Raw genomic sequence first — 24,760 nt, forward strand, 5'->3', positions numbered from 1 at the left:
CCCAACCAGTAATGACTGTCATCCAAAATTTGGTAGATGCGAGGGTCACGGGAAAGGCAGCATAACATAAACTCAGCCATGTGTGCCAGACTACAAAAAGGCAATACTTCTGTGTCCTCACCAAATCACGACTGACCATATTCTCCTCCTCCTCCTCCCTCTCCTCAGGCCATCCACGCTGAACAGACGGTATGACAGCTGTGCGGGTAGTACCATCTATAGTGCAGGAAATTAGCTCCTGTTCTTCCTCGTCCTCCTCTTCCTCATTGTCACCCAATCCTCGTTGGGATGAGATGAGGCTGGGCTGTATAGAATCACCCTATATGGTTCCTTGCTCTATCTCATCGTGTCTGCCTGCAATGCCTCCTCTTTAATTGTGAGCAGTGAGAGTTTCAGAAGACAGAGAAGCGGGATGGTGACGTTAATTATGGCGTCGTCACTGCTCACCATCTTGGTGGAGTCCTCAAAGTTTTGGAGGATGGCACAGATGTCTGACATCCATGCCCACTCCTAAGGTCTTATGTGTGGAGGCTGCCCTGAATAACGATGGCTGTGTTGATGCTGGTAGTCAACAACTGCCCTTTGCTACTCACAAATCCTTCCCAACATCTGCAATGTTGAGTTCCAATGCGTGAGGACATTGCACACCAGTCGGTGAGCTGAAAGCTGCAAACGCTACTGAAGCACGGCAAGGGCGGTGGAAGCTGTAGCTGACTTTTTAAAATGGGCAAACAAGTGGCGTACTTTGACAAGCATATCTGGCAGATCCGGGTAGATTTTAAGAAACCGCTGAACCACGAGGTTACACACGTACCATACCTGGCCAATGTGCTTGAGCTCACCACACTTCAGAGCCGCCACCAGGTTCCAGCTATTGTCACACATGACCATGCATGGCTGTAGGTTCAGCTGTGTCAGCCACAGATCTGCCTGCTCTTTCAGAGCTGTACACAACTCTTCAGCGGTGTGCGGTTTGTCACCTAAGCATATTAACTTCAGCACAGCATGTTGCCCCTTGACCGTGCAGTGCTGCAGTGCTTCCAGCTTGTGACTGATGTGGTAATTTTGGAGATGGTGACTAAAGAGGAGGAGGTACAGGAGCTGTAGAATGTGGGGATAACCCTGATTGACCCAAGGCCCGCAATCCTTGGCATCTGGAGGACGTGTTCTGTCGCAAGGTCTGACTGGGTCCCGGCTTCCACTTTATTAACCCAATGTGCCGTCAGCAAGATGTACCGTCCTCGCCCACAAGCACTTGTCCACTTGTCTGTGGTTAGGTGGACTTTTCTAGTAACTGTTTTGTTGAGGGCATGGCTAATGTTGTGGGACACGTGCTTCTGTAATGCTGGGACAGCACATTGGGAGAAATAGTGGCGGCTGGGGACTGAGTACTGAGGGATGGCCGCCACCATCATGTGGCGGAAAGCTTCCATCTCCACAAGCCTGAAAGGCAACTTTTCGAGCGCAAGCATTCGCGAAATGTGTGAATTTAGTAGTGTGGCCTGTTGGGCGTTGGCTGCGTATTTGCGCTTGAATTCCATGGACTTAGGTAGGGAAAACTGAACGCTGCACTTGGGACAGGGACGTGGATGTGCTTGCTGATAGTCCTTGTTGAGAGTGTACAATGACAGGTGCAGGCCGGGAGGCATCTTTGCATGCACCATGGACAGGGGATTGGCATGCACGCACAAGCAGTGGTATCATCTGCAGACACAGTTTCTGGACCCTGGCGTTAAGCTCACCTAGTCGGGTTCTTTGCTACCATGTGCCTGATCATGCTGGTGGTGGTCAGGCTGCTAGTTTTGCTACCCCTGCTGATGCTGGCATCGCAGATGGTACAAATCGCCTTATTGGGGTTATCTGCAGAGTCTTTAAAAAACAACCAGACTCTGGAGGACATAACAGTTGTACTGGCAACTTCTGTTGTTTTGGTGTTCCAGGGAAAGGTTGCCCGCCTTGTGTCTATGGCCACCACATTGCTTGTTCCTGCCTGTTATAATGCTACGCCTCCCTCCCCCTGTGTGCTGCTGTCCTTGCACTGCATGTTCCCGTGCCAGGTTGGGTCAGTGACTATATCGTCCACCATCTCGTCTTCCACTTCCACACCCTGGTCCTCCTTCTAACTTTCTGGCAATTGTGTTTCATTATCATCCACCTCTATTGACAGTAATTGCACTTTCCCACCGTCGCCTTCGTGTGACTGTGGCTGTTCAAATATTTGGGCATCGCTACACACGTTCTCCTCTTGCCCCACTTTAAGCGAGAGGCCTGAATCTATAAATGGAAAAGTGAACAGCTCTTCGGAGTGTCCAAGTGTGGGATCAGTTGTCTCTGGGTACTCGGCATGGTGGGAGGAAGGAGGATCAGGGTGAGGAATATGCGGTCCAGACTCACAGCTACTGAGACTTGACCGTGTGGAAGACAGGGTGGTGGTGGTGGTGATGGTGGTGGCAAAGTGACTGGAAGCATTTTCTGCTTTCCAACAACAACCTTTTGACACTGCCCTGGGTTTAATAGTGGTGTGATGCGGGCCCTTAAAATTTAGGACAGGAAGGTCGAGAGACAAGATGTGGGTGTTTGTTGTGGCACAATTTCAGCTTGCCCACGGCCTCGGCCTCTGCATGCACCATTACCACTTCCCCGTCCCTTGCCATGCGCCTTGCCCATTTTAAATGGAGGATAATGTTTTCCACGTTCACTGCAAATGGCTGGATTTGAACTGCAGTTATGTGATACGTCTGACAAACACCCATGGTTTTAAATAGCTGGCCTGTAGATTACTATTCTTCACAGATATCACGTGTGAATAGCTTCACTGACACACTGATGCAAAACTCTAAATGGAGGACAATATTTTCCACGTTCACACAGGGAGAAGTTCACGCCCCAAGTGTACACCAACATCTAACACTCAATTTGACTTTAAAAAAAAATTAACTCTTTATATGCCCGTACAGCAAAGAGGTGAAATTAAAGAAAAAAATAAGCTTGTCTGCTCTGCAGCCACTAATACTTTGTGTGTGTAGTTCAACATCAAATATTTGGTGAAAGGTCCTCTATAACAAGGTGTTGGACTTTGCTAATTGAAAGCCAATATAGCCCCAACATTGTGGCTTGTGCACATGACCAGATTTTTGGTCTGAGTGCGATCCAACAAAACACGTAATTACACTCGGACCAATGTTATGCTAAGGGGCTGTGCACATGTCTCATTTTTTCCTCATACCAAGCATGCCCAAGTTTGATCTGATATTTGGAGTCAATGAGTCCACGGAAAACATCAGACTGCACTCGGATGACATCTGAGTGCAATCCAATTTGTTACAGAATGTCAGAATGGAGAAGATGTAGAATTTTGTTTTCCATCCTCTCCTCATCCGAGCGAATCGGATCACACTATGTTCACACTCTGATCATATTCTAATCAGAGTGTCATTTACATAAAAGGCTTGATTCTCTTCCATGAGAGAATATATGCTAGTGTGACCCTGGCCTAATCAATGGAAACTATAGAGGATATTATCAAACTTCTTCAAAACAGAAATCCAAATCAAACAGCAAAAAGAAATATTGGTTGTTCACAGTCATGTGTGAAATATGGTGCAGGTATTGGCTTCAAAGCTAAATAATATTTTTCTTCCATGGACTTTATGTCAATACTGTGGTTAAGATTTATTTGGAATATGCTAGCTGTATAATGTTTATAATCTTCCTATACTTACTTTTTCATTTCTGTAAATTGTGAAAATACAGTTAAACGTCGATCCATATCCTTGGCCAGCTTGTAATCGAGCCTGTGAATATAACAGATTTGGAATTATATTTCATTCTAGCTGCTTAGCTCCATTCACAAATCCCATAGCAGTGAATAGAAAGAAGCAAGGCCACCTTCTCTGTCATTACAAGTTGCATGTTGGCCCCAAGGGTGGCACCCACATCTTATAGTTATTCATTATGGCTTATCCTTTTGACCCCTTAAAATCACTATTTGTAGAATATTTAAAAATTAAAATTGTCTCCATTCCAAAAGACTTTTCTTTCTTTTTTTGTAGAAAAGATAGCACAGTCTGCAATACTTCTGCGATAAAAAATATTGAATTACCCATAGTAAGTAAATGGGAACCACCAGTTTTTATGATCTATTTAAAAACATATCCCTCAAAAGTGCCTCTGTTAACAATAGAAGTTAAGACATTTATCTTAAAGAGAATCTGTCAGCAGGTTTTTGCTTTTTAGTCTGAGAGCAGCATAAGGCACCCTTCACGCGTGTGTCCAGTAAGTGTGGTGACAGTTTTCACATGTACTGGAGACACTTACATACATAGAACCACTCAAATTTTGATGTCAGTGGACATTACACAGCTCACATCAACCCCAAAACCATTACCCCAAATGCCAATGCACCAGGGCAATCTGGAAGAGCTGAGACTAAGCACTAGAGCTGACAAATCTAATGGATGCTTCATTTCTGTGGTGGCTGAGGGCTGGTGTTATTAGTCTGGGAGGGGGCCAATATCCATGGCCCCAACCCAGCCTATTGAGATCAACCCACAGCTGTCTGTTTTAGCCTTTGTTGGTTAATAAAAATAGGGGGCACCACATGTCATGTTTTTTTGAGTCCCCCCTTTTTAAAAACTAGTAAAGGATATGCAGAGAGCTGTGAGATGTTATTAATGGTCTGGGAAGATGCATGGATATTGGCCCCTTCCCAGAATAATAACACCAGCTCACAGTTGTCTGCTTTCCCTCAGCTGGATATTAAAAATAAGGGAACATCACTCCATTTTTCATCTATTTATTAGATAAATACAAGTACAGAAAAGTACACCCACAAAGCACTGATTATATATATATCTCACTGACATATTCCTATCTACCATCTATCTTTGCTCATCTAAGGCCACAATCCCACTATCAGTATTTGGTCAGAATTTTTTCTCATTAGTGGGAGCCAAAATCAAGTGAGGAACAATCAGAGAAAAGGTATAATAGAAACAAGTCACCAATTCTGCATTTATCACCCATTCCTGGTTTTGTCTCCCACTCCTGAGAAAAAATACTGATCAAATACTGATAATGGGGCCGTGGCCTAACACCTAAATGTCTGTCATTTGTATTCTTCATTTTCCTCCAGTACTTGTCACACTGATACTAAATGATCAGGACGTGTGAAGGGTCCTAATATAGTGCAAAAGAGCCTGATTCCAGCGTTGTTTCACATACTGAGCTGTGTGCTGTAGTTTCAATACAATCAATGTTTAATCAGCAAGAGATTATCAGTATAGCATAGCTCCCAAATGTCCCAGATACTGCATGACTGTCCCAATTTGAGGGCTCAGTCCCATCATCCCAGATTCTAAAACTCATCGGACATTTTTATCACTACAGCTCCTCCTCTGTGGGGGCAAGGCCACTTCTCTGCTCAGTGCACAATTTAAATTATACAGGTGCTTTTCACTAAATTGGAAACTTTTGTGTTGTCATTGGCTGTAAGCCATAATCATCAACATTAACAGAAATAAACACTTGAAATAGATCACTCTGTTTGTAATGACTCTATATAATATAGGAGTTTCACTTTTTGTAATGAAGAACTGAAATAAATTAATTTTTGATGATATTCTAATTTAGTAAGAAGTATTTGTATGTTCACCCTTTTTCATCTCCTGTGATCAGGTTTCCCCCAGGACCCAAACTCATATATCCATGTTCTCAAGCAGTAGCTTTAGCTAGGAGCCAAAGCAGACAATGATAAACATAGGTGAATTTGGTAATCTTGACATGTATTGCAGACAATGAACCCAGAAGCAGATAATTCATGTACATTGCATACAGCAGTGAAGAAAAAGTCAGATTTTTTTGTGTCAATAAAACTTCTAAAAATAATAAAAAGCAATTCCAAAAATGTCACTTTCTCTTTTTTTTGTGAGTCTTACCAGGTCTCAAACTCACAACCCTCAACATTACAGGCAGGAGCCAAACATACTGAGCCATAGGCACCAGTGTAGCAAGATAGAGAATTTTGTGTACTTGATCTGTACTGCAGGATCTGACTCCACAGACAGATTGACCGACACTTTGTACACAGAAGTGTATTTCTATTTGACTAGATTCTACAGAGAGAGTAAGAGAGATCTTTTATTCCTATAAAATTACTAAAATATAATGAAAAACAATAACAATAATGTCAATTTTAATTAGCTTTTTTAAAAAGTAATAAACATCACAAATCAACAAATAAAAGACCTATTTGGTTTCCCTGTAATTGTAATGACCAGCACAACCCAACGATTAGATTATTTACAGGAATCAGTAAATGATGTAAACATTTTTTTTAACAAAAATGTAATGCTGAGGCCGTGTTCACATGTATTGTAAACGCAGCATTTTTTCTACGGCTTTTTTCTACACATTTTCTACAGATGAACGCACCTCATGATGTTATAACAAACTTCTCTAATTATTGTGTGTTTGCTGCGTTTCTTTTATGGGTGTTCCCCCATATTTGATGCGTTTATGGTACAGATGTGAATCCGCATTTTTAATACTACAGAAACGCTTTGATTCTGCGCTTAAAAATGCAGCAGCCTTTTTTTTTCCTTGAGTTTTTTCAGGCTCCACAAAGAAGCATAAAGAGAAAAAAATACACCAAAACTGCAGAGTACAGCAGCGTCTTTAGATTCACCGAGGGTGGAGATTTCATGAAATCACATCCACTTTGCTTGGACATTTAAAGCATGGTCACATGTAGTGCAAATACAGTGTTTTTCCGGCTGTTTTTTTTTGCACAGAAATGCTGCTGTGATGAACTGTCCAAGCAAACTGGATGTGATTTCATGAAAACTGCGCCCCCTGTGCATCTAAAGATGCTGATGAACTGTGCGGTTTTGATGCTTTTTTTTCTCTGTAGACTTCTATGACGAGCCTAAAAAAAAGTATGTAAGACTGCAGTTACTTTTTAAAAGTGCAGAATCATAGTTTTTCAGTACTATAAAAAACACATTAGAAACGCGGCTTCAAATCTGCACCAAAAACGCATCAAGTAAGGGGGAAAAGGTCTAAAATATGCTGCAATAATCAGAGAAGATTGTTATTGTGTAGTTTGGTGCAGACACCTGCAGAGAACAAAAAACACAGCATTTCTGCAATGTGTGAACACAGTCTTACACACACAAAAAAGCCAGATGTCCTATACTGAAGCTACGTAAAGATGAGAAAGTTCTGGCTGCTACAACTGTGAATGAATGAACAAAAAATAAATTCATAGCCACTAAATAAAGATGAGCACAATGCACAGATGACGTCCTGGTAAATGAAAAGCCGCGCCAGGGACCCCGGATGGTAAGAGAGTCATCCAGCTGCCAGGTAGCACTGACTTGCACACTGGACTGGAGCATGGGCGTACCCACCGTGGGGCAGGGGGGGCAGATGCCCCCCTCTAGAAGCAGGCACGCAAGCCACACACCAGGGCCGGCGTCAGCACAATTCTTTACTGTTCTAAATTAAACCATTCTTACCATCACGCCCATTACAGCTGAAGCCAACGATCTCCTGCAATAAAAATAAAATAATAATCCAACCTCAGACTTACCTTTCCATGGTTCCCAGGACGGCTCCAGCTCTGCTACTATGGCGCCCTGCTACGCATTGGTGCCACTGAACCCAGAAGGGTGCATGGATGGACTTCTCCACAAGAGGCCCTCACACATTCACACACCTCCACCCTACCACCTCAGACCAGAAGAGGGAGCCCTAATAGGGATATATAAAGGGAGGGTGGAGGCAGGCAGCTCAGTTGGAGTTCTCAGTCAGTGTTCAGAGACAGAGAGGAACACAGCTCAGAGTTGAGCAGAGAGCGTGCTGACGCTCAGAGAGCAGTGAAGAGAGCAGCAAGCTGGCTGCTGTGCTTAGGCGAGCCAAGGCCTACAGCAGGTGTGAAGGCCTAGTGAGGGCCTTGAGTGGGCCGAAGGCGAGAGGAGAAGGAAGAAGTAGCAAGGGGGCAGTGGAGCATACCAGGCTCATCCCGATATATATACCGGACACAGGGTCTGCGCCTACAGGGACATTAATACTCAGTAGGCACCACCGGAACCCCTGGAGGACTACAGGTCCCAGGTTCACCAAACGCTGATTACAGTCCCAGGGCTAGGAGTCAAGGAGGTCCCAGTGTTCAGGGAGAGTGATCTCCAAAGGTAAGGCCCTACCACCAGGTCAGCAGTAGAGTTGAGCCATCCCCATAGTGTTCGAGTTCGGTTCGGTTCGTCGAACACCCGTGTGTTCGCCGAACTGTTCGTCGAACACCTTCGAACACTGTTAAAACCAATGGCAGGCAAACAAAAACACATAAAAACACATAGAAAACACCTTCAAAGGTGTCCAAAATCTGACAAACTGCTCAGAAGACACAACTAACACAAGGAAAACTGACAAGTACATACTGTATAGTCATGCGAAAAGAAAAGAGGTGGAGGAGTAAAAGGAGGGGGAGACACAGATATAGGCATGTCATGCCCTTCTAAAACCAAAAAAGTGCGAAGCTGACACGGCCAGTCCGTTCCTGCCCGTGCGACCTCCGTGTCGCCGGGTTTGTGCACGAGCTGCGGTGGATCCTGACGGCCAGCCCCCCTCTCACAATACTGGTGCCTGTCCGCTGGTGGGTCGAGTGAGCCCCCCTGCGGTGGAGGCAGGTCTAATCTTTTTAATTTAAATTGTCTCTGTAATTTGAATGAGTACACTTTAAATCCTTTTACAAGGATCTATTGGAGGGCAAGTCTGATGCCAGCAGCCATGGGAATTCCAGCTCCAGTAGCGTCTACTAAAGCTGCTGCAGTTAAAAAGCTTTTATAAGGATCGAGCATGGCGGTCCACCGCAAGGTGTCCTACCGCCAATCCCAGCCCCTGTGCCTTGGGGTGCTTCCCCGATGCTCTTCACTGAGTGTCCCGGGGGCCCGAAGCATTTCCTTTGAAAAAATTAAGTGTCCAAATAACAGGTGGTGTAGCTTGTTTAACAGGTGGGATAATCCGCTGACTAGCAGACACTGCTACTAGGTCCAAAGTATTTCCTGGGCTAGATGCAGTTAAAAATTTGTAATTAGATCTACAGGCGGTGGCTACTCCGCAGACTCTCTGACACTGCTACTAGGCCCAAAGTATTGCCTGGGCTAGATGCAGTTAAAAATTTGTAATTAGATACTCTCGTTGGATGCTGAGAAAGCATTCCATAGAGTCTCCTGGCACGCCATATATTATTCTCTTAAAAAGCTTGGGGTAGGGGTCTAGGGGACCCTTTTATAGCCAAAATCATGGCCCTGTATCGCAATCCGTCAGCTAGGCTGAAGATAAATGGAACATTTTCATCACCTTTCATAATCACCAATGGGACAAGGCAGGGATGTCCTCTGTCCCCTCTCTTATACATCCTAGTGATGGAGCACCTGCTCTCATCAATTCGCGATAACCCCAATATTAGGTGGATTGAGGTGGGAGGCACCGAGTACAAGTGCTCTGCATTCGCTGATGATGTCCTAGTATATGTAGCACCCCGAGGGCTCGGCTGCTACAGGGGTATTGCACCTCAAACCAGAGGTGTGATATTCCACTCCCGGGTAAGGATGGAGTGTGGACCAGGACTCGTTTAGCTGCATGCACCACACACACCCCATTTCCGAGGGACAGGTCAATGGTGCTCCCACTAGACAGAAGTGCAGGCACGACAGCATCTGTTCCTGGCTGGAGTGGGGCGGGGGGTGGAATACCCAGTGGTGTAGGAGCAGATAGGGGTGGGTTTCTGGGCATAGGTAGGAGCCCATTGGTTGCAAGTCACCTGGGCTCACACATAGAAGGAGGTATATAAGGTGGGCACCATCTTAGAAGTTCAGTGTGTCAAGAGTGAGAGGAGAAGACAGGAAGCAGAGCCTCTGCATAGGCTCTGCTCCGCAGGCAGGCCTTGACGGAAGGCTGGAGCCTGAGAGAGAGAAGAAAGAACTGAAAGGAAAGTAAGAAAGGAACTGGAACAGAGGAGAAAGGAAGCAAGGAACACAGAGAAAGGCCCAGAGACACGAGGACAGAAGGAACCCCATATGCCCAGGAGATACAGGGTGAAGGGTTGGCAGAACAGGGTACCGGAACCCAAATTGGTGGAGGCAACAGATTCCTCAGCCAAAGACCGGAGGTTGTTACCACATCTTGGTGCGACCCCTCACTACATCCACCAGGAAAGCATACCGCATAGGGTCAGGGAAACCGGAGATAGGTTTCGCCAAGAGAAGGCCCGAGGGAGCTGGACAAAGGTGGGTCACTGGTGGGGACGGCCAGAGAAAGGAAAGGAAGGGAGCCCTGTGCCACGCGCTGGAATTGCCTGGGAGTTGGTCGAGTCCCTTGCCTGGTGAACGCAGCACGGCTCAGGCGGTCCCTCATGTGCACAAGTGACCAGAATAACAACTGTGAGTAAAGCATTGGAAACTGCAATTACAAGTCTCTGTGTTTCATCGCCGCACCAGCACCATCAATACTGGGACGCTCACACCATCACTCCCAACATTCACTGTAGCTGCCCTGAGGCAATACTTCTCCCGTGGGGAGTATTCCCATTCCTGGCTGCGCATGTATCATCAGCCTCAGCGGTCTGCAGCGCAGCGGCGGTCCCCACTAACCGCAATCCACGGGTGGAGTAGTCGGACAATTACAATACCAATAGACTGCCACTGGTTTGACCACCCTGGGCACGGACCGGGTCGCCGCCACATGGAGACTACAACCCCCAGCATCTTAGAGAAGGCCCGGCTCCGGGTATCCCCTGCGCAGCACAGGCCTAGGGGGCGCGTCATATATATCACTCAATCACATATATCCATCCCTGCTGTTATGGCTGAAATAGATCACTTTGCTACATGGTCAAATTTTAAAATCAATGCAGCGAAGTCTGAGGCCCTCGATGTCTCCCTCCCTCCATACAGGATTCCATCCAGTCCAACTTTCCCTTTGCCTGGCCCTCACAGGGTATCAAATACTTAGGAATTCGTATTCATAGAGACCTCTCGCATCTATTTTATCTTAATTTTGGGCCCTTTATTGAACAACTCCATAAAGATCTTACTTCTTGGATGGTGAAGGATTTTTCCTGGTTAGGCAGAATAAGTATACTAAAAATGAATGTCCTACCTAAACTCTTATACCTCTTCCAAACCATTGCCGTGGTAATTCCCTCAAATTTTTGGAAAAGACTACGCAGTAGCTTTTAGTCTCCCCAGGATGACACAGGTGGGGCAGATGGTGGTTGTCCCAGCCCGCTAGGCCGCATTGTAGCACAGTGAGCTTCGCACTGCAACTTATGCTTCATATCCATGTGACGGTTCATGCATGAAGTATTCAAACTATGGATTTTTTGTCCTCTACTTTGCTTTTGGTGACAAATTTTACAGATAACACGAGTTGGGTCATCCTTAGCGATCTGAAAAAATGCACAGGCTATGCAAGGTTTAGAGCCCATGCGACTCTGCTATTAGCAATACTATCAAATGATTGGCTGGGTTAGATGCAGAGCATCTGAGTTTGGTTGGGGGTACCCACAGTCTGCCTAGGCTAGATACAGTTAAAAATTCTCATTAGATAAGTGGCTCCCCGAGGTCTGGTTGCCACAGTGACAGCAATGTCATGTCTGAGAGCAGGTGAGAGGTTCCCTGGTTGGGGACAATTAGCATGCAGCACCTCCTGCCTCAGTCCAGGGAGGGGAGAATCCTGCCCTTTATAAACTGGATCTGGGGCGGGGTTAGTGAGAGGAGACCAGCCAGAGACAAGGCAGGGACAGGTCAGCAGCAGGCTGAGGAGTCCCTGTAGGCAAAGGAGGAACGCACAAGGCCAGGAGGGGAACTAGCAGAGTTCGTCCTGGCCAGAGACTTGTAAAGCCGGACACTGGAGTCCGAGGCTGTGAGGGTTATAAGCCCAGCAGCAGAAAACCACCACACAGGGGACTTCAAGTCCTCTGGCCCAAAGAAGCCTGGAGGCTCAGCCACACGAGAGGGACCACTACTGCCCTGGAGGGGTGAGAAGCACGGAAGGCCCGAGTCGCCAGTCATACGGGTGAGAACAACACGGTACACTCAGGGACGTGGGCTACCACCACACTACAGCGGGTTAGCCAAGAAAGAGTAAGTCGACACGGTAGTCCTACAAACTCCCCCTGACCAGCAGGATTTCCCAGGTGCTCTCAGACTGACCAGGCCCCCATTGTTAACCTGTATTCCAGATGGGTCCCTTAACACCACCTACAGTAAAGACCCTGACTTGCATCACAGACTCCGTGTGGTTAATGCTGCTCCCGCGTACTATCACCACCAACATCCCTACTTTCTGCCCTGAGGCTATACTCCTCCCATGGGGAGTTATACTACACTCTGCTGCACCCACAACACCAGCCTCAGCGGTCTGCCCTGCAGCGGTGGTTCATCCTGACCGCAATCCACGGGTGGCGCAGTTGGACATTTAAAGTACAACAAACAGACTGCCATTCGGTTTGACCACCCTGAGCCATGGACCGGGTCACCGCCACGCGGAGACTACAACCCCCAGCATCCCACAAAAGGCCCGGTTCCGGGTTCCCCCCACACGGCCCAGGGGGCGCGTCAACTTTGGCGTAGTCGGCAGGATTTCATGCCCGCCACGAACAGGTACTGCGTGCCTGAAGAAAGACTGTAATAATTACCTTGGTGGAGTTTCCCGCCATCCGCAGCTATTTCCCGCCATCCGCAGCCTTTTTCGCGCCATCGGGCGCCATTTCTGGGACGCCGCGCGGGAAGAAGAGGGGCGTGGACGACGAAAGTGCACGAGAACTGGAGCCCCGCCTTACGCACGGACGCTGCGCAAGGTCCTGAAAGGAGCTGAGCGGACGCTGACGTCACCAGGACGCGACGCAAGGTCCTCAACACCGACGATTGTCTGCGGAGCCGCTGCCTACAGAAGAAAAGCAACGGAAGGTAGGCCATGGTTGACTAGGGGGGAAGAGGATGACGGAAGCAGAGGGAACTGTCACCGCCAGCGCGGCTGCTACCACAGTAATGCCGTTCACCATGCCTTATATCCCCGGAGCGGCCCCCGTGAGAGCCATCTTCAGCTGGCGGAAAGACTCCTCCTCCCGCTTGTCCCACTTAAAGGGCGGCTTCTGACTTTTAGTCTTTGACTGACCTAACAGGAGGTCCTGCATAGGGGCTGCCATTTTGGTGAACCCGGAGATGAATCTTCGGTAGTAGCCTACCAACCCGAGGAACTGCCGCACTTCCTTTATGCTGGAGGGTCTTGGCCAGTCCTTAATCACCGTGATCTTGTCAGGGTCTGGGGCTACTCCGTCAGCACTCACCTGTCAAATTTTGTTTGAATGCAGATTGCACATTTTCTGTTAGTACAATAAACCTCATTTCAAGGCAGAAACATTAATGTGTCCAACAGTTATTACATATATCAAACTGAAATAGCTGTTGCAAAAACACCAATTTTTATAAAACATTAAGCTTAAGATTAATAGGGGTGCCCAAACTTTTTCATATAACTGTAAATACCACTTCCTTGCTGTTTTTTTGCCATGCAATGATTAAGAACTTGTATATATATTGTGCAGAAAGAAGGGTGAAAGTCTGCCCAGGCAGGAGGAAATTGGAGTTTCATAACACATATTTGAACTGGAGAGGTATTAGAGGCCTGCAATGGCCACATGTACTAATTTAGGTAATCAAGTTAGGGAGAGAGGCAAGAGGTCCGGTCATCTTAGTTATACAGGCCGGGGGAAACGACATAGCTTATCACAAGAGCGCATAACTAATGGCAATAATGAAACTAGACACTGAGCGCTTCAGAGAATTTTTCACAAAACTAACTATAGTATGGTCAGAGATTGTGCCGAGAACGGTATGGCAAGGTGCATGAGACATCACGGCCATCGAATGGACAAGGCAGGTAATAAATATTCGGATCGCAAAATTTATTAGAGACAGAGGCTGTGTAGTGATACGACACCGACAACTGGAAGGAGATAAAGCAGGCCTCATAAGGCCCGACGGTGTTCACTTAATGGATATTGGACTGGACATATTACTGTCAGGACTCCAGGACGGAGTGGAACAAGCGTTAAGAGTGATGGATGGGGGTCGGAGTCCTGCATACGAGTAAGCAGGATCCTCCGTGGCCCGGAAGTAGAAAGGACATGTTGGAGAGTTACACTTGTTGGCCAACTTGCCGTTGTGGAGACTGGAGACACAGGGCATGCTGCAACAAGCTGAATTATTTTAGAAATAAAATGCATTTCTAATGGAATGAGTATAAACAGTTAATAAAGCTGTGACCGATCCTCACCCATCCAGTTGTAAGAGTTACATGATTGTATTGTCAATGAAAGGGGGGCGTTAGGGGGCTGAGCGTCTGAGTTTGGTTAGGGGTCACCACAGTCTGCATAGGCTAGATGCATTTAAAAATCAGTTCAAATGCAAGAGAAATATTCTGGCACCACGCTGTTTTTTCAAAGGATCAATCACCAGGGCATAATTCAGACTGTGTGCTTCAAGACTTAAACGGTGGTGCACATCCAAGAAATATTTCAATCACAAGTAGTGTTGAGCCACCCCCGTAGTGTTCGAGTTCGGTTCGGTTCGTCGAACACCCGTGTGTTCGCCGAACTGTTCGTCGAACTGTTCGTCGAACTGTTCGTCGAACACCTTCGAACACCGTTAAAACCAATGGCAGGCAAACAAAAACACATAGAAACACATAGAAAACACCTTCAAAGGTGTCCAAAAGCTGACAAACTGCTCAGAAGACATAACTAACACATGGAAAAGTGACAAGTACATATAGTCATGCGAAAATAAAAGAGGTGGAGGAGTAAAAGGAGGGGGAGACACAGATATAGGCATGTCATGCCCTTCTGAAATCCAAAAAGTGAGAAGCCGACACGGCCAGTCCGCTCCTGCCCGTGCCACCTCCGTGTCGCCGGGTTTGTGCCAGAGCCGCGGTGAACCCTGACGGCCAGCCCCCCTCTCCCAATACTGGTGCCTGTCCGCTGGTGGGTCGAGCGAGCCCCCCTGTGGTGGAGGCAGCTCTAAGCTTTTTAATTTAAATTGTCTCTCTAATTTGAATGAATACACTTTAAATCCATTTACAAGGATCTATTGGAGGGCAAGTCTCATGCCAGCAGCCGCGGTAATTCCAGCTCCAGTAGCGTCCACTAATGCTGCTGCAGTTAAAAAGCTTTTATAAGGATCGAGCTCGGCTGTCCACCGCAAGGCATCCTACTGCCAGTCCCAGCCCCTATGCCTTGGGGTGCCTCCTGATGCTCTTCACTAAGTATCCCATGGTCCCGAAGCATTTCCTTTGAAAAAATTAAGTGTCTAAACTACAGGTGGTGCAGCTTGCTTAACAGCCGGGATAATCCGCTTACTAGCAGACACTGCTACTAGGCACAAAGTATTTCCTGGGCTAGATGCAGTTAAAAATTTGTAATTAGATACTATCGTTGGATGCTGAGAAAGCATTCCATAGAGTCTCCTGGCACGCCATATATGATTCTCTTAAAAAGCTTGGGGTAGGGGTCTAGGGGACCCTTTTATAGCCAAAATCACGGCCCTGTATCGCAATACGTCACCTAGGCTGAAGATAAATGGAACTGTAGCACCCTGAGGGCTCGGTTGCTAAAGACGTATTGCACCTCACCCAGAGGTGTGATATCTCACTCTCAGGTAAGGATGGAGTGTGGATCAGGACCCGACACCTGCATGCATTACACCACATTGCCGTGGTGCAGGGCGACCAATATGCCCCTGAGATGGGCACGACAGTCCCTGTCCCTGGCTGGAGTGGGGGGAGGGAACACTGAGGAAGGGGAACCCTGTAGTGCAGGAGCAGGGAGGAAGCAGTTCCTGGGTGCATTGAGAAGGGAGTATAAAAGGTGGGCACCATCTTAGTTCAGTGCAGAGAAGTCTGAGCAGAAGTGGCAGGGAGCAGGGGCTCTGCATGAGCTCTGCTCCGGAGGCGGGCCTAGTAACAGAGGCCCAGGCCTGGAAGAGGGAGAAGGAAGGAAGAGGAGCGGAGAAGGCTCCAGGAACGAGGAATGAAGGGATCCCAGGGGTGCGGACGGGCGAGTCGCCACCGCACGCCCGAATCCACCTGCGTGGAGGGGTCAGGCCAAAGGGGGAGACCGATCCCCGAACTAGTGGAGGCAGGAAACGACCCTCAGCTAGAAACCGGAGGCTCTGACATTTTATGTGGCGCAGCCCCTCGCTACACCCGCTAGGAAGGCACCACATAGGGTCAGGGAAACTGGCGCCAAGTTTACCAAGAGGAGGCCCGAGGCAGCCGGACAGAAGTGTTGGTAAGAAAGGCCAGACAAAGGACACACAAAGGGGGTCCTGTGAAGTGCTCCAAAGTTATCTGGGAGTTGTCTGAGCCCCTCACCTGGTGAGCACAGTACGACGTGGGCAGCCGTTACCTGCAGACGTGGTCTGGATAATAAGAACTGTGAGTAAAGGCCCTGAACTGCATCACTGACTCCGTGTTGTTACTGCTGCTGCCCTGCACCATCACCCCCATCCTCCGCATACACTGCCCTGAGGCTATACTCCTCCCGTGGGGAGTTATGCTACGCTCTGCTGCACCCACAACACCAGCCTCAGTGGTCTGCCCTGTAGCGGCGGTTCACTCTGACCGCAATCCACGGGTGGCGTAGTCGGACATTTAAACATGAAAACCACATAAATAGTTCCGCCACTGGTTTGACCGCCCTGAGCCACGGAACTGGGTCGCCGCCACGAAGACTACAACCACCAGCATCCACCAAAAAGGGTCCGGCTCCGGGTGTCCCAAGGCCCAGGGGGTGCGTCAGAACATTTTCATCACCTTTCACAATCACCAATGGGACAAGGCAGTGATGTCCTCTGTCCCCTCTCTTATACATCCTAGTGACGGAGCACCTGCTCTCATCAATTCACCATAACCCCAATATTAGGTGGATTGAGGTGGGAGGCACCGAGTACAAGTGCTCTCTATTTGCTGATGATGTCCTAGTATATATCACTCAATCACATATATCCATCCATGCTGTTATGGCTGAAATAGATCACTTTGTTACATGGTAAAATTTTAAAATCAATTTTGCGAAGTCTGAGGCCCTCGATGTCTCCCTCCCCAAATCCATATAGGATTCCATCCAGTCCAACTTTCCCTTTGCCTGGCCCTCACAGGGTATCAAATACTTAGGAATTCCTATTCATAGAGACCTCTCCCATCTATGTTATCTTAATTTTGGGCCCTTTATTGAACAACTCCATACAGACCACGGTTGGCAAGTTAGAACTGTAAGATTCACTACGTGAACCACTGGTGTTTTGTGGAAAAGCACATGTACACTGCGTTCCAAATTATTATAAAAAAAGTGTTTAGGAGTGATAAGGGAAGAATTTGTTTGTTTGTCAGTTAAACTCATTGAGGGTGATGTGTGTCAGGGCTCTTTATATCACTGTAAGCAATTGCAGACACCTGTGCTAATTAGTTTGGCAGGTGTGTCCAATGAAAGGCAAGACTACTTAAGAAGGCTCTCTCACATTATTAAGCAGCCTACATTTTCTGCCAAAATGGGAAAGAAAAAGGATGTGTCGGCTGCTGAGAAGCAACAAATTGTGGAGTGTTTAGGTCAAGGCATGACTACAATCAACATTGTGCGATGATCAGGATGAAGTGTCTTGGCAATCAAGAAGTATGTAGCTGATTCACAGTACACACGTGTGCGTGCTGATAAGGGCAAATTGAGGACTCTTTCCTACAGGCAATTACGTCAGGTTGAAACAGCAGCGGCAAAAAAGCCTTGTCATAGCAGCAGACAAGTTTTTGAAGCTGCTTGTGCCTCCAACGTCCCCCGAACAACAAGATGCAGGGTCCTTCAGAGGTTTGCAGCTGTGCATGCGCCATCCTGTCGACCTCCTCTATCCACTTCACACAAGCAGAAACGGCTCCAGTGGGCCAAACATTACATGAAGACTGATTTCAAAACTGTTTTGTTCACGGATGAGTGCCGTGCAGCGCTCGATGGTCCAGATGGATGGAGTGGAGGATGGCTGGTTGATGGACACCCCACGCAAACACGGCTACAGCGCCAACAAGGAGGAGGTGGAGTAATGTTTTGGGCTGGAATCATGGGGAGAGAGATTGTCGGCCCCTTTAGGATCCCTGAAGGCGCTAAAGATGAACTCCATAATGTATGTGGATTTTCTCAAACAGCACTTCCTGCCATGGTTCAAGAAGAAGAACCGTGTATTTCACAGCAAGATCATTTTTCTGCATGATAATGCACCATCTCATGCTGCACATAAAACATCTGCATCTCTGGCTGATATGGGCATAAAAGGGGACAAACTTATGGTGTGACCCCCATGCTCCCCTGACCTCTACCCCATTCAGAACCTTAAAAGGAGTGTCTATGATGGCGGGAGGCAGTTCACATCTAAGCAACAGCTCTGGGAGGGTATTCTGTCCTCATGCAAAACAATTGAAGCAGAAACCATCCAAAACCTGACAAATTCAATGGACGAGAGAGTTCAGAAGCTCCTTTCGAACAAGGGGTCCTATGTGAAAATGTAACATCACCTAGAATAAAGTTTTGAGTTGAAAACTGTTTGATTTCAGTTTCTAACAACCTGCTAATGCTTATAATTTCAAAAATGACCATTTTTTTGGTCTTTATTAAAATGAAAAGGTTGATCGAAAAGTTTGGGGGATCTAAGAGTGTGGCAACCCAGTAGTCATGATTACTTCGAATTCTGACAATATGAGGGTCATGCTGCAGGTAGTGCAGCAAGAAGGCACTTATGTGCCTTGCGCATCTCGGAGCCCCAAAATTATTTTCCGGGCTAGATGCAGCTAAAAATTATTTTTAATTTTAAATCTGGTGAAGCTTTAGTATAGATGGCCTAATAGGATCAGTGCTGCACACTGCTACAAAGCCCAAATTATTTTCCAGTCAAGATACAGATAAACATGATTAGTAATTTGAAAGCTTAAAACGGTTGGTAGGGTGATTTTAACCAATCATCAAGCTTTTACTCTCCCCAGGATGACACAGGGGTAGAAAAGTCGTTTCGGATCCATGATTTGTTCATCTTTATGAACGTGAGTCTGTCTACATTATCAGTGGAGAGCCGCGTGCGCTTATCTGTCAGCACACCACCAGCAGCGCTGAACACACGTTCAGACAGAACGCTGGCTGCGGGGCATGACAAGATCTCCAAGGCGTAAGTGGCTAGCTCCGGCCATTTATCCAGATTGGAAGCCCAAAAAGAGCAAGGGTCCAGTGACACAGTCGTGGCTTCAATGTTTACTTGGAGATACTCCTGTACCATCGTCTCTAGGCGTTGACTATGTGTCAGACTTCTTGTCTCCTGTGGCCTTGCAAAGGATGGGCTAAAAAAGTGGTGAAATGATTCCACAAAATTGATGTTACCAGCAGATACTGTGGTTCTGTCACGGTTTGAGTGCTGAACACTTGACGGTCCCACGGTTGGCAAGTTGGAACTGTGAGATTCACTACGTGCACCACTGGTATTTTGTGGAAAAGCACATGTAAGATTCTGCAACAGTCTCTGCTGATACTCCTGCATGCGTGCATCCCTTTCTATGGCAGGAATAATTTCTGCAAATTTACTTTTGTACCGGGGATCTAACAGTGTGGCAACCCAGTAGTCAGGATTATTTCTAATTCTCACAATTCGAGGGTCATGTTGCAGGTAGTGCAGCAAGAAGGCACTCATGTGTGTTGCGCATCCAGGAGCACCAAGTCCCTGTTGTGTTGGTGGCGAGGTAACAATCATGCTTCCTTCCTCTGTCCTCTCCCCCCAACCTCGCACAACAGAAATGTGATCAAGGTCTCCCTCATCTGATGAGTCTTCCATCAGTTCGTCCTCCACTTCTTCCTGGGCTCCTGCACCTTCCTCACTAGTTTGGCTGCTACCATGCGCCCTGGTAAAACCATCTCCCCCACCCTCACATGCCTGCCGCCTTGGTGCTGCCGACCGTCTGGACCTTGCAGATGTTAGCCCTTCCGCATACAACTCCTCCTCCTCTACTTCCTCCACCTCCTCTTGTGCCACCACCTGACTCCGAATTCTGTTTAACATGTGCTCCAGCATGTAAATCACCGGAATAGTCATGCTGATAATGGCATCGTCAGCACTAAACATCTTCGTCGCCATTTCAAAACTGTGCAGAAGGGTGCATAGGTCCCTGATCTGAGACCACTCCTCCAGCGTGATTTGCCCCACCTCTGAATCTCGTTGGCCCAGGCTATACGTCAGAACGTATTGCACCAGGGCTTGTCGGTGCTGCCACAGTCGCTGCAACATGTGCAGAGTTGAATTCCACCGGGTAGGCACATCGCATTTTAGCCGGTGAAGTGGCAGGCCCAACGACTTCTGTAGAGATGTAAGTCGCTGAGCTGCGGGATGCGAACGGCGGAAGTGAGCACACAGCGACCGTGCCCTCTGCAGAAGGCCATCTAGTCTGGGATAGTGGGCTAAAAATTGCTGGACAACCAGGTTCAACACGTGAGCCATACAAGGCACGTGTGTGACATTGCCCCGGCGAAGGGCCGCACCCAGGTTTGCAGCATTGTCGCACACGGCCTTCCCTGGTTTCAGGTCCAGTGGAGACAACCATTCATGAAATTGGTTCTCCAGAGCTGACCACAACTCCTCAGCTGTGTGACTCACATTTCCCAGACATTTCAATGTAAAAACCGCCTGATGACGTTGAGCCCTACTGCCAGCATAGTAAGGAGGTGTGCAGGATCCCTTCTGCGCAGTTAGAAAGCTTGTGGCATGACCAGACAGGCTTTGGGTGCAGGTGGAAGACCGAGAGGAGGTTGAGGAGGCAGAAGCAGTGGTGGAACTTTGACATAAAGAGGATTGACGCACAACTCGTGGGGACGGCAAGACTTGGACAGCAGCCCCTTGTCCTGCTGTCACCATAGTTACCCAGTGCCCAGTCAGCGACATGTAACGCCCCTGTCCATGCCTACTCGTCCAAGTGTCTGTGGTGAAATGCACCCTGTCACACACAGAGTTTCTCAAAGAAGCGGTGATGTTGTGTGCGACATGCTGGTGGAGCGCAGGCACACCTTTCTTTGAGAAGTAGTGCCGACTGGGCATCTGGTACTGGGGCACTGCGACGGACATAAGGTCTCGAAAATCCTCTGTGTCCACCAGGCGGAAAGGCAGCATTTCTGTAGCCAAGAGCTTGCAGATGGTGAAATTCAACCTCTTAGCTTTCTCATGGCTAGGAGGAAATGGTCTTTTACTTGTCCACATCTGAGGGACCGAGGGCTGGCTATTGTGCTTAGACGGGGTTGATAAGGGTGTCCCCGGCAAACTGCCGGTCTGTGAGGAAGATGCAGGCGGACATGTTAGGTTGCCTTGATCCAAAGGTGGTGCTATCGATGTCGGACAGCGCTCAAGACCAGCTGGTGTTACCACCTCTAAAGAAAATGATGACCTGCCAATCACGCTGGCTGTTGCGGGTAAAGAGGTGGCAGGTCTGCGCCCCAAAACAGGTGTGACTGCTGTCCCCCCAGTCACAGAGGATGAAGAGGCCGCGGATGCACAAGATATGGCAGACGGTGGTTGGCCCGGCCGGCTAGACCGCATTGTAGCACACTGAGCTTCCCACTGCAACTTATGCTTCATGTCCATGTGCCGGTTCATGCATGAAGTACTCAAACTATGTATTTTTTGGCCTCTACTTAGCTTTTGCTGACAAATGTTACAGATAACACGAGTTGGGTCATCTTTATCGATCTGAAAAAATGCCCAGGCTATGCAAGGCTTAGCACCCATGCGACCTGAAGAGCCACCACGACTTGTGGTGAGAGGCAGAGTTGTGTTTGAGGATGCAGTTGTTGACGTGCTTCCAGTATTACGTCTCTGTCCAGGAAGGCGCAACCGGACCTCGTCGTCAATAGCATCTTCCTCCACCTCCTCTGCTGACCTCATCTCTTGGCTGACTGTGGGTTGACAGTAAGTGGGATCTCCGACCTCATCATCATCACCCTGTGCGTTATCACACCCGTCGTCCTCAGAGCCAACCTGTTTCTGCCCTGACAAAAAACTAAAGTTGTCGCTCCAATCAGGTATTTGAGTCTTATCATCGTCTTCCTCATTGTCTCCACCAACAGGAGTTACAGTTTGGGAATGAGGGTCTACATTATGGTCAGAACCTTCTGCGTCTGGTCCTGGATCCGACTCATAAAGATTCTGGGCATCAGTGCAGATCATTTCCTCGTCTGGATTCACAGAAGCGCTGGAGTCGACCTCTGATTCCCAGGCTATAGTATGAGTAAACAGCTCTGCAGACTCAACCATCTGTTCTACCTCATACTCAGACGGGCAGCTGGAGATTTGGGAGCTGTGAGGAAGCAAGTGCGATTTGGGTGACACCTTTGAGGACTGGAGTATTTGTGATGTTGAAGTTGATGTGGAGGAGAGCCCACTTAAAGGAGCACTTGATATCCATTGAAGCACCTGCTGTTTTTGTGCCTCATCTGGAATTTGTAGCGATTGGCGTGGCCGTAAGAAAGGGATCTTATCACATTGTCCGCTAAAAGAAGTAGACATTTTAGTTTGGCTGGAAGATGGTCTTTCTTCTGCACCTACCCCACGGACACAACCTTTTTTCCCCTTCCCAACACGCCTATTCCCCTTTCCACCAGCAGCAGGCCTTTTTCCACTCATTTTGGTGGTTAACTAATTCACAACTCTGGAGTTGTTTGCACAAAAAAACAATGGATGGTAACCGAGCAGAGCTGAGTGGCCAAACTGTGGTATTAGGCCAAAACTATTGGCTGGGTTAGATGCAGAAAAAAATTATTTTTAATTTGCAACCTGATGGAGGTCAGTATAGATGGACTAATAGACCAAGTCCCACACACCGCTAGAAGCCCAAATATTTTTTCAGAGCTAGATGCAGAAAATTTTTTTATTCAATTTGCAACCTGATGGAGGTCAGTATAGATGGACTAATAGACCAAGTCCCACACACTGCTAGAAGCCCAAATATTTTTTCAGAGCTAGATGCAGAAAAAAATTATTTTTAATTTGCAACCTGATGGAGGTCAGTATAGATGGACTAATAGAACAAGTCCCACACGCTGCTAGAAGCCCAAATATTTTTTCAGAGATAAATGAAGAAAAAAATTATTTTTAATTTGCAACCTGATGGAGGTCAGTATAGATGGACTAATAGACCAAGTCCCACACACTGCTAGAAGCCCAAATATTTTTTCAGAGCTAGATGCAGAAAAAAATTATTTTTAATTTGCAACCTGATGGGGGTCAGTATAGATGGACTAATAGACCAAGTCCCACACACCGCTAGAAGCCCAAATATTTTTTCAGAGCTAGATGCAGAAAAAAATTATATTCAATTTGCAACCTGCTGGAGGTCAGTATAGAAGGACTAATAGAACAAGTCCCACACACTGCTAGAAGCCCAAATATTTTTTCAGAGCTAAATGAAGAAAAAAATTATTTTTAATTTGCAACCTGATGGAGGTCAGTATAGATGGACTAATAGACCAAGTCCCACACAATGCTAGAAGCCCAAATATTTTTTCAGAGCTAGATGCAGAAAAAAATTATATTCAGTTTGCAACCTGATGGAGGTCAGTATAGATGGACTAATAGAATGATGCTATGCCCAAAAGATTTTACTTCACTAGGTGCAGTAAAAAAATTGGTATTCTATACATAGGTGGTATATCTTGCAACACAGATAGGCTACTCCACTGACTAACACACTCTGCAATAGGCCAAAAAGGATTAGCTTTGCTAGATTCAGCCAAATGCTGTGAAAAAAACTTGCACAGCACTGGCACAGACCTGCCTGGCAAAAACTGATAGGAACTGATGTAACCTAGTCCTGAAAAGGACTCCAATTACAATTAGTCTTTACTCCCACAATCTATCTATTTAAGAGCACAGACCTGCCTGATAAAAGTCGTAGGAAATGCTGTAACCTAGTCCTTAAAAGGACTGCAATCACAACTATTCCCTACTCCCAAGCTATCTGTATATTTGTGCGAAAATTGGCTTGAAATTAACAAGGTATAGCGCACACAGCAACAGCGGTGCCGTCTAACACGCAGCTGCAGCAGTGAGAAAATGGTGGCGACGGGGAAAATGGCTTGGTCTTATAGGGCAAGGACATGTGACATACATTGCCAATCACACATGCCCTTGCTTGTGTGAAAAAAAGCACTTCGCTCCGTGTGTGCGCTGCTGATAGGCTGACAGATTGCACCTCCCCACTGCAAATGCGGGAAAGAGAAAAAAAAATGGAGATCTTCATTGTTCCTGCAGAGATCCATCCCCTGCCCCTCCCCCCGCCCCGCTGTACACTCAAACTGCGTATTAACATTAATTTTCATCATTACTGAGAAAAAATCCAGTTATGATTTTGGTGCACGAACAGTTATCGAACATAACCTCGAACAGCCGAATTTTTCTCAAATTGTTCATGTTCGCCGACCGGCTCGAACACCGCCCAAAACAGCTCGAATTTGAGATTGGCGAACAGTTCGAGTAGAATAACGCTCATCTCTAATCACAAGCAAGAATAGAAGGAAAGGCAGCACTCACCCAGTCTTCTTTAAAACGTTCCTTTATTTTTGTGTGCGAAGCATTTCAGCATTGGACTGAGACCCTGAAGGGTGTGCGGGAGAGAGGAAAAAAGGGACAACGGC

The 24,760-nt window shown here is 47.2% G+C and overlaps 1 protein-coding gene across 2 annotated transcripts in view; it reads right to left on the bottom strand.

Moving 5' to 3' along the window:
- SLC25A48 (solute carrier family 25 member 48) overlaps nt 1–24,760 on the bottom strand; it is a 455,831-nt gene that overhangs the window by 402,296 nt on the left and 28,775 nt on the right. For both annotated transcript variants that reach the window (XM_073649535.1, XM_073649536.1), the window contains exon 3: nt 3,723–3,794. In XM_073649535.1, coding sequence (XP_073505636.1) covers nt 3,723–3,794 — 72 coding nt within the window. The remainder of the gene's footprint in view (nt 1–3,722; nt 3,795–24,760) is intronic.

Source organism: Phyllobates terribilis, unplaced genomic scaffold, assembly GCF_046119375.1.
Source record: "Phyllobates terribilis strain yellow unplaced genomic scaffold, ASM4611937v1 Scaffold_10__3_contigs__length_209671492, whole genome shotgun sequence".
NCBI lineage: Eukaryota > Metazoa > Chordata > Amphibia > Anura > Dendrobatidae > Phyllobates > Phyllobates terribilis.